This window comes from Neodiprion fabricii, chromosome 5 (genome assembly GCF_021155785.1).
Source record: "Neodiprion fabricii isolate iyNeoFabr1 chromosome 5, iyNeoFabr1.1, whole genome shotgun sequence".
Lineage (NCBI taxonomy): Eukaryota > Metazoa > Arthropoda > Insecta > Hymenoptera > Diprionidae > Neodiprion > Neodiprion fabricii.
In genome coordinates, this window is record NC_060243.1 from 21,881,987 (window position 1) to 21,895,019 (window position 13,033).

Sequence of the window (13,033 nt, forward strand, 5' to 3'; positions counted from 1 at the left end):
ATATTATACATACTCGACAAACAAATACGTGATTTATGGGTATGTGATTTAAATTACTTAAAAAAAGAAATTGAACTGTACGCGAGTGGCGTTGTGATAGCAGTAATTTTACATGCGTTACATAATTACATAAATGTCGATTGAGAACGATTTATTTCGAGTTATTTTAAATTAAGACTCGAAGACGAGAATAATTATATACCTATATTAGTATACAGAAACAGCTAGTGTTTTGTATCTCCTTCCTTTGTATATACATGGTATAATATATAGTCACTATATTATGTATTGAAAATCATAATACGTATAATATAGAAAAAAAATCATTTCCTAATAACAACAGGACGGCGCGTAAGCGCTTTGATTATTTAATACAGTGTATGCGTCATATTTTGTTTTTCTTTTTTTTTTTGGATGAAAAATAGAACATAGAGATCATATCTATGTATTATACGTATGCATGCAAGACGTAGGTATCTGCAATAGGTACACGGTAAAATCGACGCAAACGAACTTGAAACAGAATAGGAATTGGAGGGAAAAAAAAAAAAAACATAACAGCTGTGGAAATACGGAAAGAATAGTTGCACAATGTACATATATATAATTATATTAATAACAATAATAAAAATCTTCGGTATATTATTAATTCTACTACTTATGCGTGGGAAACATTATTCATTGTGCATTAGAACATCACTATTTCAAACGTACCCAAAAATATTGTTTACCCACGCAATTATTCGCGATTGCAGTTCTTGATTGGTTTGTCGGTTGTTTTATTTCTTTTTTTTATTTTGTTTTTCATTGTTTCTTTACTAAAAATAATGAATTATTATTTAAATTGTATCTACACATTAACATATCAATTATACAGAAGAATTTCCTCTATGCAACTTTACAATTTTTCGTCGTCATCACAAGGATATTTTGCCTGTAGTCGAAAGACATCACCATCACGATTTAAAACAATTATAGGTATTATTAATTATACCGATAATAATAGTAATAATAATTGTCAACGTCGAGGCAAAAGTACACATTATATTCTTATGAGTAACAATAACAATAATAGTAATAATAGTAAATGATTGTTTATACTGCCGTTGTTGCCATTATTATTATTATTGTTGTTGTTGTTGTTGTTGACGTCATTATCATAATCATCGTCATCATAATTATTGCCGTTGTTATAATAAATTAGAAAAATTACTAATACCTACGCCCTAATATTAATCTTCGTCCGAACCCTTTTGGTAAACAGGGCCAAACTTGTTCATGTACTTGCGAACAAAGTCCTTGGCCTTGTGTTTTACATTTTCGTTGCACTGCAGTTCGTCCACGCTTTTGCAATGCTTCAGTTCTTTGGCGAGCACGAAGTGGGTCAGCTGTGCGAAACGTTAATACAAAAAGTTGGTCATCCTCCAGTAGAAAATAATTTTTACATACGGGAGCAACAGCAAGAAATAGTAGATTAGCTCTTACCTTTCTGGCAAGATGCTTAAAGTCCTCGGTGTTCGTGATTCTACCCTGTTTACAGTCGTTTTTTCTATAAGGATTTAAAAAGTGTACCATAACGTTCGCCATGTTTACTCTAAATGTGTCCTTGATCTTCCGTTCCAAAGTGACAGACGGGTCGGCCGTTATCGCTTGAATTTTACTCAAGGTATGACTGGTTCGCGAGTGAGATTTCGATTTACCGCCACGTCTGTGCTTCTTCAATTTCTCCACGTGCTCCTTGAGCTTTGCCTTTTCTTTCTGCCGTCTTAACTTCTCCTTTGTTTCCTTGTACTTTTTGTGATCGACGCGCTCATCTTCTCGCCGTGGCTGTTGAACATAGTAATCTACCAGTTTTATACTCTCAACGAGGAAAATATTCGAGGTGTACCTGACTGAATTTCTTCATTCCGTGACATATTGTGGTATATCAAGAGATATGAGCCTTGTATTTTCGTCTTACGCGCAAATTCAGCAGTTTAAGGACACAAAGCAGCAATAAAATTTACCCCCCCACAAAAAAATAAGCATTCCACATATTATAGTATGTTAATAGTGAACAGTGTCTAGGTTGTCTCAAAATATCTTAAGTCAGTATCGAGAAATCGTGGAAAAACGACTGTTGAGGGATAACTTTTACCGTTAGTTTTCACTTCAACGACCGTATTGCCATGTGAAAAAAATAGGCGTCCAATGTTTCTAGACGTGGTACAACATATCGCAGAATGAAGAAAATCGATGAGGTACATCGCGGATAGTTTCTTGATATTAGGCGTTGTCACGACTGCGACAGCAATAAAAACAAAAGTGTTCAATCGAATACTAACGCTGATAATCCTCTCCTGAACAAGTCCATCCCTCCTCTTCTTTGGTTCCGAAATGATAATAGAACCCTCGTCACCGGCCGTCGCATCAAATTTCTCCGCGAAATTAGCCTTCAGGGCAACAAGGGCTGACTGATTGCCGGCGGCAGATTCGACGTCCATCTGGCAGGCGCTCTCGTCCGCACCAATATCCTCGTCCTCGTCCTCCTCGAGTTCCTCGTCTTCCGCCTCATCGGAAGAGCTACTTTCGTCGCTCGACTCCGAGCTGGATGATGTTTCAGGTAAAGCTGCTAGGTGGTCAGGCGGTGGCGGCAGCCACTGAGAGATCCGCTCGTTAACGTTGTAGTAATAGGTGCGACCCCTCGGATCCTTAGCAGATTTCCACTTCGGCGGCAAGTCGAGCGGCGGGGGCGATGCGGTTTCGGCGTTTTCGAGCCCCTCCGGCATTTTATCACCGGCATAAATACTCGCTGGATCCTGATGAATCCCGACCTGACTAACGGCCGCCGCCGCTGCCGTCGAGCCACCGTTCTGTATCGGTATCAGATTACCGGATATCCTGAGCTGACCATCGGCGAATTGATGATCGTGATGATGCGCTCCGAGAAGGGGCGCGTACGCGCCGACGGAATTCAGCTGCTGCTGCTGTTGGGTTTGGGGGAAAACGGCGGGCGGCGGCACTCCGGGCGGTATCAAATGTTGCGTCTGTCCCAATATGCCAGGCTGACCCGCGAGGGGTTGAGATCCTCCAAGGTAGACAGGCGCGCACTGCACCGTCAGGTCAGGGGCATCTGAAAAACAGAGCTACAATTTTTTGCAACAGACACGACCGGACAATCGCATTCCTAGTGTGCGATAGCTCGGTTCATTGTTCATTGGATATTTGAATGAAGGAAATCGGAGCAATTTTTTCCACAAGGAAAAATGTTCAAGTATTGAAAGATACCGAGGAAGAAACGAATACAAATGAACGAAAAAAGGAATTTAAACAATCAAAAAACGTTTAGAAATGAATTATATATTAATAAGTGACAGAGAACTACAACAAATTGAAAACCAAAGGTGGTGTACCAAATTCTAGGAAAGATTAAGGAAAATTCTGAGTGAGGTATATTTTTTAAGTCTGGGCTACCGCTATTTTGTAACTGAGAGAGGAGAAATAATCGAAAAATTTATGTCGTATTTCCATGGTCGATGTCTTTCCCAAATTTGACTCCAATCGATATGGTAGGTTGTTGTTCTTGATTCGACATACATAACCCAAAGCAGTAGAAATTTCAAAAGATTCGTGACTTGTCTATACCGAATACTTGATGCATCACTAAAATTTTGTTGAAACCAATCGAGCCATTCTTCTGCAATTCACGAGTACCCTAAATGATTATTGAAAGATTCAAAAATCCGCTATGTGGAATCGGAATTGGTAACAGCTTGGAAAATACAAGTACAACTGGAATCAGTTCACTTTATACTCGCGTCTGAAAAGATTTGCGACATTGTACAAACTCAGTAAACTATTTTGCTAGGTTGAGGATAAAGACCCATCTTTACCCTGTATCGGTGGATAATGTTGCCATTGTCCGAGCGAAGGGTTGAAGAATAGGGGATATCCGGTTTGCGGATCTAGAGCAGCGGTGGTGTGGGGATCCATGCCAAGAGCCAGGCAGCGAGCCTCGTGTTCTTGCCAAGTTTCCTGCTGCTGACGTCGCTGGCGCTCTTCCTCCTCCTTGGCAACCTTCATCGCAAACAACTGTCGTCGTTCGTGTTTCGACATCCTTGGTATCGGCACGAGATTCACCCGCTCCTCGACCCTCTTCTCTTTCCCTCTGCTGCTGTAATCGAAGTCCGGAGACTCCCGGCCTCGTCGTCGATCCGATCGCTTCTCGATGCCCCCACTGTCACTCCGTCCGTATCTGTAGGATCTGAAATTTCAGTTTTTCGCTATCGTATGAGGCACTACTAGCCCTTTCGGGCCTAAATCGATCCATTCTATAACTCTTTCTTTATCTTCTATGGGATATTTTACCTTTCATATGAATTGTCTCGCCTGTCCTCTTTCTCCAAATCCTCCTTGTAGCCGCGATCTGTACAAAGTAACCATTGATGTATCGTACTTGTCTTTTTTTTTTGCACGTTTCGAGCTCATAAAACAACAATTGAAATTTTTTTTCTGTTATTGGTAGTTAAATACTCTACAAACTACTGGACTGAATGAATCCAGAGTTCAATCAATTCTAAGCTGAGAGTTGCGTCGATTGACACAAAAATCATCTAAATCCATACATCCATTTGTCGAGATATGATCATTTTCATTTCTCTTATAATGTTATAAATGTATGAAGTTACAGGAATGAGAAGTTGAAAGTTAACCGTGTCGTACTTTGCACCCTCACAGCGTATCTGGAACCTTGTCCAAATGGTTTTAGCCAAAACGACAAAATAAATACGTTGACATCGACAACCTTGAACTAATACAAACCTGCTTCTCTCTCATGTTCCTTCATCTGTTCGATCCTTTCCTTCTTGGGTATGCGAAATACCTCCTTGAGATTGGACCATTCGCATAAAAGGCTGTTTGCGAGCTCAGTGAAGGTGGTTTGCTCTTCAAGAGCTTTGGCAACGTCCTCAGGATCGTTTTTAACCTCACTTATAGGTTCAGCAGTCGAGACATCTAATTCCTTCGATCCTTTGCTGGGATCGGAACCCGAAATTACAGGATCAATAGTGGCGAGCCTTTCGTTGCTGTCAACGTCGCAACTACTGTCCGGCTCGTCACAATTCAACTTTGGCTTCACCGAGTCTTCTTCTTCCGGCGATCCGCTGGTCGTGGGCGAGGAGTAAAGCTGTTTAGCCCACTTTTCAACAACGGCGAAAATCTTGCTGTCCATTAGCATCGTCTTGTTTGGTATCGGGAGCATGCTCAACGTCCTGAGAATCTCAAGGCGGAAAGTTTGCGCCTCTGACGAGGCGTTTGAACCCACGTCCATCATATAGCTCCATATAAGACGCAGGCCGTGATAGTCGAGGAAGAGACGACGGCATGGCTGCTCTCCGCTCTGTATCAGACGCAGAAGCCGCGTCCTGTGCTCCAATTCTCTGCTGCGCACCATCAACCTGCTCAGTGTCAGTGTATGTGCTCGATTCTTTAGTCCACCCGCACAGAGTTTTTCAATTTCCTCCTCCAGCTGAAAAGCAACAATTACGAAACATTCGCGAAAGAAATGAAGTCACAATTTTCGGACCGTAATTCGAAAGTCGAGATGACGTATTCAGTAAAACAAAAAAGAGTAGAAAAAGTTATGAAAATCACTAACATCCTCATCCTCGGTATAATCGTGTATCTTCTTCTCTTCCTTCTTCTTCTTTGTCACATCTTTTTCAGTCTTCTCCTTCTTCTCAGTTTTCTCCTTCTCCTCATCAGGTCTCTCACCAATCCATCCACGACAATTTTCGGCTTCACAGTAACACTTCTGTGCTTCTTTTCTAAACGGTTTTATTTTTTTCTCTATATTATTCGTACATTTATTTCTTTCACAGCAGCAAAGTAACAACAACTTAACACATTAAATATCAGAATCAGTAGATGAATAAAGCAAAAGACCCACCCATATCGTTGAAAGTGATAATCAAAGGTGATTTCTTCTCCTGCAGCGATGAATTGCTTGTTAAAAAAGCCGATTCTCAATTCACCGTTCACTGTCCACTGCGAAGGAAATCGTAAATAAATTCATTACAATCAGCCACTGATAATTTTTAAAAATGAACGTTGCTTGAAAATACCAAATACAAAATAAGAAAAACGTTCTCGAACCTTTTGCGTTTCTGAATTCGGATCACAGCTGTGGTTTATGAAACGGGATATGTTTCCTTTGGCAGTCGCATCGATAATCTGATCAGACTTTAATGCCATGAAATAGTAGTGCCTATTTTTGTCCTTGGAATAGTCTTTCGCACGGCGACGAAAATCCTTAGGATCGACCACCTCACCCACATACTCCATCAGAAATTCACCCCTGTCATTACATTTTTACAATTTATAATGCACAGAATCGTTGGTCACATTAAACGGTACAAAAATAATAGCAATCAACAAAAAATACAGAGAATGTTTTTAACTTACGATTGGAGATCGGCAATAGCGCGTAAGCCAAAGCCTTTTTTGTCGGTGCGAAAGACTTCGCATTTGGCGTATTCGCAGTTTTGAAACCGTTTGTTGGTACAGCGATTGCCGACAACGCATCTTGGTCCGCTGTAAAGAGCCATTTCGGCATTATAAAAGCGTAACCAATATTATATTTCACGTTTGACTTTGTAATCACGTACCATTCTATCATCAAAAGCCTGTTCAGGCAGTCTTCGCCGCAGCCCAATTCACCCCTAGTTATTTCTTCCTCTGTCAGAAAGCAGTCGCAAACCATACGCTTCGTCTCCTTATTAGTATATCTGAGGATTTAAGCACATAACAAATGGTCAACTAGATGTCTTTTGAATTCGTAAAACATTAACAAATGAAAACTTTGGGTTCTTTTTGCATGACGTTATTTAAATAATTCGAATACTACTAGACCGATCGAATCCAAAATGTAATTAATTTTAGCTATAAAGATCCGCATTAATTGAGTTTAAGATCATCAAAATATGTTGATCCATTCTCAAGATATCGTGAGATAAAAAATTGATCGCACACACCGAGATTTTTTTATTAATTTACAAGGTGATTATTAGAGTGGGTTCCTGAAATCTCAGGAAAAAAAGTTCGGGTTCGGGACGTATCACAACTTAAATAGAAGCTAGACCTAAAAAAAAAACAACTTATTTTCAAAAATGAGGGTCAAGTTTACATTAGTTTACTAGCCTTATTCCTTTTTTTCGAGAGAACAAAAGTAGGATAACATTATGAACTAGTACTAAGAAAAACAAAACAAGGATTCCTTCTCACCTTTCGGTTAGATACAAATTCTCCCTCAGATGTTCGAATTGGCTGAGTCTCTCCTCCATCTCCTTATCCTTGGCTTCGAGCACAGTCGGCAGCATGGAATTCTTGCCAACGTTCACTTTGCTCGCGACAGCGACGAGACTGAGATCCATGGAAGGGCTACCGAGCACGAGAGGTAGATTGTTCTCGGTGCTGGCGTCACCCTCTGACTGAAGCTGGTGAACCTTGGTGGCCGATCCACTCCCACCCATTTCAAGCTCGCTCGATCTCCGCCAGCGCGATTTTACCTTGACGGGTTTTGATGTGTCGGACTCGTAGCCGGCGGTGCCTGAAAGCGCAGTCAGAGGTGCAGGTGAGTCGAAAAACCCACCAGTTTTGTTCCCGCCGCTTTCCCTGTCTGACTGCGTCTCAGACTGGTTGTCCGAATTGTCCTTGGAGTTGTCCTGCGATAGAGCACCACTGCTAGCGAGCAGCTTCTCTCTTTCCTGGTGCTGAAATACCGCTCTGGACAAATCCAGGTTAGGCTTAGTGACCAAGCCTCGTCCCCTCGACCTGAGAAAAGAAACAAAAAACGTCGTAAGAATGAGAATCAATCGTGGAAAACTGAAAACGGAAAATGTCGCCACCTCCTCACCTCTGTTTCATCAGACCTATAGACCTGATACGGCTGCTGCGTCGAACGCCAGAGCTGTTGGAGCCACTTTCGGATCCTGTCGTATCAGTACTGCCGCTGCGGCTCCTAAACCCAGTCTTTTTCTCCGTGTCGTTCTGTTGATTGGGAATGTTTTTAACATCCGTGAACTCGGGTAGTTTATAGCCCGAGTTACCAGAAATCAGAGTATCGTTGCTGTTCTCGCTGCTGCTTGACATCTTAATGTCCTCTGTATCCGCTTTGATGTCAATCTCGCTATCGCCTGACGAGGATTCGTCGACTACGTTGTTAGCACTCTTCTCTTTTCCTCCGACTTTTGGCATAACAACATCGTCGCTGCTTTTTTTCACCTCCAACCTCTGCACAATTTTTTCTTCACTCGAGCACTCAGGTTTGGTCGAACAATGTGGCTTTTCGGTGTCTTCGACTTTCTTCGCGCTTTCATTTATTAAATCACCTGTCCGAATATTTTCACTAGACTGAGCGCAACGATTGGCGTTCAATTCGATTTGAACTTTGTTTTCCGTCGTCGCGTTCATAATAAAATTATTATCCCTATCTAAATTTATGGGTAAATCCATAGAAATTGCACTTGAATCCACAGAGGTGTTGATGTCACCAGATTCAGGGCTGACTCTGGCATTGTCGGCTGTCCAAACTGTCGAATTTTCTACACAATTTTCACTACGGCAGTTCAAAGACACTTTATCGTCTCGTTCTACTTTGCTAGTTTGGTCGCCATCTCCTTTGACTGAACTTTTTGTCTTGCTTTTGGAGCCTGGCAAGAGGTGATTGAACACTTCCGATAGCTCAGCATCTTTGATCCCAGTCTCGGCAGATTCTTGGACGGTAATGTTTCCCACACCTTTCTCGATCTCCCGAAACTCGTCAGACTCCTCATGTTCACGCCCACCTTTTTTCGTTTGCTGCAATGCGAGACTATTGGCGATGTACTCCTTGCACGAGAGATTTTGGTCATCTCTGGCGACGACCATTGATTCCGTTCCGTCCTCGTTCTGAATGACGGTAAACTCAACCACACCGTCACCTTCGAAGTCATGATTATTGACGAGTAGAACTTCCTCCAGTACGACGTTGCCATCCTCCTGGGAGATGGTGTAGCTTTCCTCGACTGCACCATCTTCCACCTCCATTTCCTCGCATATTTCGATCGTCTCCTCTATCACATCCTCCTGCCAGACTACCTCGTTCGAACAATTCTCGTCGACAATAGTGTTCACATCCATTTGCGTCATCTTCGTTTCGGTGTTGCCCTCATGCAGAAACTCGGCTGCGACTTCCTGGCTGTCGCTCGAATCGCTGTCCTTAGTCGACGAGTTGTTGACATGCTGAGGATGTTCCTTTCCCCCGATTTCGGTTGGGCATCTGTACTTACCAAATTTTTTGTGCTGCACAACCGTCTGATCTATGTTTGAGTTTCCCTCAGATTCAGGCTCCTCAGATTCGTTCTGAGATTTCTGGTGAGGCACATCGCGAACTGTCCCTTCCCCGTTCTCTTTCTTATCCAATTGTTTCTTAGCTATTTGTCGACGTGACTTTCTCACCGCTGTTGGCTTCTCTGACGATGCTGGCCCCGCCGCCGCTGCCGCCGATGTCAATTTCGCCGAAGGTTTGGCATCAGTTTTTCGTCGACGCGCCATATTCGTTGATGAAGTAACACCGCCCCTGCTCGGAATATAATGAACTTGCACTGAGAACAGATCAAGATGTGAGGAATAAAATCGATCTTATCTAAAGACATTTTTCTGCCCTGAAATATCATTTTTTACCTTGTTTCGACCCTAAAAGAGTTTTTGAAGACTGTTGCAACTTTATAAAGTCAGTAATTTCATTTCACTGAGACCAAAACAGTTTTTCTGAGAATTTTGACGGCACTATAGTTCTTTGAACACTTTTCTTGCTTAATGAAATTTCAGTAACCTTCTATAATTTTTTACAAATTATTTACAGACGTTTTCAAGTCATTTGACACTACTAAATTTTTTTAAGACGTCGAAGTTACCTCTGAGGATCAGTCGATAAAACAAAAAATCTAGAAATAAAAAAATTCACGAATTACAGACTGATTTAAATAGGTTAAGGTATCTTTGGGCAGTTGCAACAAGTATGCGTTGGATTTTATGGAGCAAACGGAAGCAGAAAATGAACTGTACTATGTGCTGTGACGTCAGGATCTTGACAAACAGTTGAAAACTGAATGTACGTACAAAGCAAGATAATAGAGAAGGGCAGAGAGGAAATTAAGAAGTGACGACAATAACAATGATGACCAGAAAATGACAATGATCATAATGACGTTTTAAAGATGCGCGTTTGATTTTTAGATAAATAAAAGGAGAACGTAAGATGTCATAAAACCTGTGCAAAGTGCTCAAAATCAGCGAACGTATCAACAAAATCTGAAAAAAGCGTCATGACCAAAAAAAAGTGTTACACACGTTGGCGAAAAGTGGTGAGATCGTGTTTTGTTTGATGATACGCTGACGCGACAAGGATTTAAGATCGACAAATAACGTCGCTCACCCGAAATCAGCACCGCGCCGTCGTCATCGGGACGATTTGATGGGGCCCATTAGCCAATTGAAGATACCTAGGTGTCCTCACTAGCCTCCCATGACTCGATCTCCTCGGAACGGAGGAAGCGACAGTCGGGACTCTGTCTGGCAGCTTCGCTAACACGGCATAGATTGACAGATGAATTAACGCTTGGAGGATGAGAACGGACCTGCCTCTGTTTCATGCTTACATATTTCTTATTTTTATTCAGCTTCTCAAGCTATTGCACGTATGAATGCATGCATGTTCGTACATACCTGCGTACGTTTCGAAATCCGGGTAAATTGGGGAGGAGGAGAGGAAAACTGGAGTTTGCGATTGAACGATGCTCGGAGCTCTCGAATCTGTGAATGTTTTTACCGGTCCAATCTTCGGAGCGACGATGGCGATTTAGGATAGATGAAATTAAGACACCCGAATTTCCTTATTTACGTCTCTCAGCGGCTGGCCTCCTGTGTTCTTTCCATATACCGTTCTCCTTTTACCGTCGTCCACCGCGCTCTTTGCTTGTTGTCGTGACTGGATAGTGGTAGATCTATGGATGGAGTTGCGATCACAGATGCATACCATGCCCGATACGATGTTGCGAACCGTGCGTATAGCAATACAGACTTCTTGCCGTCCTCCGTGAACGCAGGTATAGTTGCCGTTCTATTGCTGTAGTCACGGTCTTACATACTGTAGTTGTTCGGTTGTTTCAATGCCGGATCCTCAATCCTCATCCTTGAATAATGAGAAACACAGAGATGGTTCAACCGCATAGACTTTGGTGTAAGAAGATAAGTATGTTCCAGGCGTGTTCTTCCAGCAGAGACACACCTTACCTTTTTACATCAGTCAACGCTTATGGCCGTGTTCGAAAATTGACTGACAGTACTGTCAGCAATCTTTCATCTCTTTTGCGCTGCCAAGTTCGTGAATAACTCTGACTCTGTCCTAGGGAATTTTCAGTACTGTCAGTCAATTTACGAACACGGCCTATGTATATCATGGACTCTCTATTAACTCTGTAGGTCACTGGTCTCGATATCTAACTGTGATATCAGTATTTATACCTCGCGTTTCATCTCTATATACAAGTCCAATATTCCGTGGGTAAAGAAAGAAAAAGGTAGCGGCACCTGAGCGCCGTGCAGAGAAGAGGTTATAAAAATCATTGGTGACGTGCCGTATCCGAGTAGGATAAGCATTTACATCGGCAAAACATCATTGTTCAACATGTTCGAAATGGCTGGTAAAAAAGACCAGAAGGACGAAACTGCAGTGAGTATTGAGAATAGAAGGGACAGAGCCACTTTTGGTCGAAAATCTATTTGATCACAGATTAAATACGACCAGCAATATGGTGATGGTAAATCACAGAAACGGAACACTTGACGTGGTGCAGAGTTGGTTTGATCAGTAACTCGTTCAACGTCTCGAAGGATTCACCCAAAACCTTAACTTACTCGTAATATTCATACAATTTCAAGTGAAAAGTTTCCAACTTACGTATCACACGTTCTCCTTTCAGCTGATCAAAGTCAACAAGTGGGATGGCTCTGCAGTGAAGAATGCTCTGGACGACGCAGTCAAGGATATACTGACCAGGAAGTACAATTACGTGGAGAATTTCTCGCTACTTGACGGTAGATTGGCACTGTGCGGCATCGCCGTCGGGGTTGCAATGGTTGCTCTTCTCTGGGACTACATGAATCCGTTCCCAGCATCCAAGCCTGTGCTAATTGCCTGCGTGTCGAAGTATTTTGTTGTTATGGGGGTGCTGACATTATACACAACGTACAAGGAAAAGGGGATATTTGTGGTAGCAACTCAAAGGTAGAGAAGGATGAATGATCTCCAGAAAATTAGCAAGCTATGAATTGCACAGGTTTAATTTCTCTCTCTCAATTCGGTTGTTGTAGAGACCCGGCTGGATTTGATCCAGAATTGGTGTGGGAGGCGAGTTCATACCTGAAAAAATATGATGACAAATACAATTTGGTACTTTCGGTAAGGGATGAAAAAGCCGGAACGTCCAACGAGGCTTCAGTCACGAATTCCGTGGCCAAATTCATCGACAGCAACGGCGTTATCATTCCAGAACTGGTTGAAACCATGGTCAGTAACTTGCATGATAGTCTGACTGCCAGTCGCAAGGACAAATAAATTTGGTGATAAGTAAGAAATAGAAACAGTCTGGTTCGAGTATAAGACTTTTTTTCTACTGTCTTAAATATGTTTATGTATGTACCTATTTATTAATACTGGCGGCGGAAAGAATCTCTCTTCCTCGCGCGTTCCGTTTTCACTATTTTAACGTAGTTATTCCAAGTAATTTTTTGTTGAATATAATTTAATTGAAACTTCGGTTGAATAGAAACCAACCGTCTTTCAGTCCTCAAAAATAAAAACGCGGAGACAAATTGGTCTCGAGAATGTTTCCATAAAGACCGTGAAAACTACTCTTTGATAAAATCTTAAAATTATAGCAAATTTTGTAAATTAGAATGAATGTAATTGAACTTGGTTATTTCTTTTATATATATACATGTATATATATATATA

At 41.8% G+C, this 13,033-nt stretch overlaps 2 protein-coding genes across 4 annotated transcripts; one reads left to right on the forward strand and one right to left on the reverse strand.

The window, feature by feature from the left end:
* Positions 1–716: 716 nt before the first annotated feature.
* LOC124182037 (histone-lysine N-methyltransferase SETD2) lies at positions 717–11,074 on the reverse strand. Of its 3 annotated transcripts, none has more exons than XM_046568815.1 (15): positions 10,744–11,074; positions 10,454–10,597; positions 7,892–9,595; positions 7,261–7,809; positions 6,645–6,764; positions 6,442–6,570; positions 6,133–6,334; positions 5,927–6,024; positions 5,636–5,804; positions 4,801–5,506; positions 4,348–4,405; positions 3,873–4,243; positions 2,325–3,112; positions 1,486–1,827; positions 717–1,388 (listed from the first exon to the last, which is right to left on the reverse strand). In XM_046568815.1, exons 3-15 carry the CDS (start codon positions 9,568–9,570, stop codon positions 1,233–1,235), a joined length of 5,367 nt encoding a protein of 1,788 aa, XP_046424771.1. In that variant the 5' UTR covers positions 9,571–9,595; positions 10,454–10,597; positions 10,744–11,074; the 3' UTR covers positions 717–1,232. The 3 variants fall into 3 exon arrangements, with proteins under 3 accessions (XP_046424771.1, XP_046424770.1, XP_046424772.1); XM_046568814.1 differs by having other exon boundaries at positions 10,454–10,602; XM_046568816.1 differs by having other exon boundaries at positions 7,892–9,598; positions 10,454–10,602.
* A 499-nt stretch (positions 11,075–11,573) lies between these two features.
* On the forward strand, positions 11,574–12,998 carry LOC124182040 (probable signal peptidase complex subunit 2). Its single transcript, XM_046568820.1, has 3 exons — positions 11,574–11,749; positions 12,000–12,304; positions 12,391–12,998. Exons 1-3 carry the CDS (start codon positions 11,705–11,707, stop codon positions 12,632–12,634), a joined length of 594 nt encoding a protein of 197 aa, XP_046424776.1. The 5' UTR covers positions 11,574–11,704; the 3' UTR covers positions 12,635–12,998.
* Positions 12,999–13,033: the final 35 nt, after the last annotated feature.

Coding starts and splice junctions, on each gene's coding strand:
- LOC124182037 (XM_046568815.1), bottom strand. CDS start 9,570: ATGGCGCGTCGACGAAAAACTGATGCCAAACCTTCGGCGAAATTGACA. Junction 6,571..6,644: donor AGGCTTTTGATGATAGAATG/GTACGTGATTAC, acceptor GGCTCTTTACAG/CGGACCAAGATGCGTTGTCG. Junction 6,025..6,132: donor CGAATTCAGAAACGCAAAAG/GTTCGAGAACGT, acceptor TTTCCTTCGCAG/TGGACAGTGAACGGTGAATT.
- LOC124182040 (XM_046568820.1), top strand. CDS start 11,705: ATGTTCGAAATGGCTGGTAAAAAAGACCAGAAGGACGAAACTGCA. Junction 11,750..11,999: donor ACCAGAAGGACGAAACTGCA/GTGAGTATTGAG, acceptor TTCTCCTTTCAG/CTGATCAAAGTCAACAAGTG. Junction 12,305..12,390: donor TTTGTGGTAGCAACTCAAAG/GTAGAGAAGGAT, acceptor CGGTTGTTGTAG/AGACCCGGCTGGATTTGATC.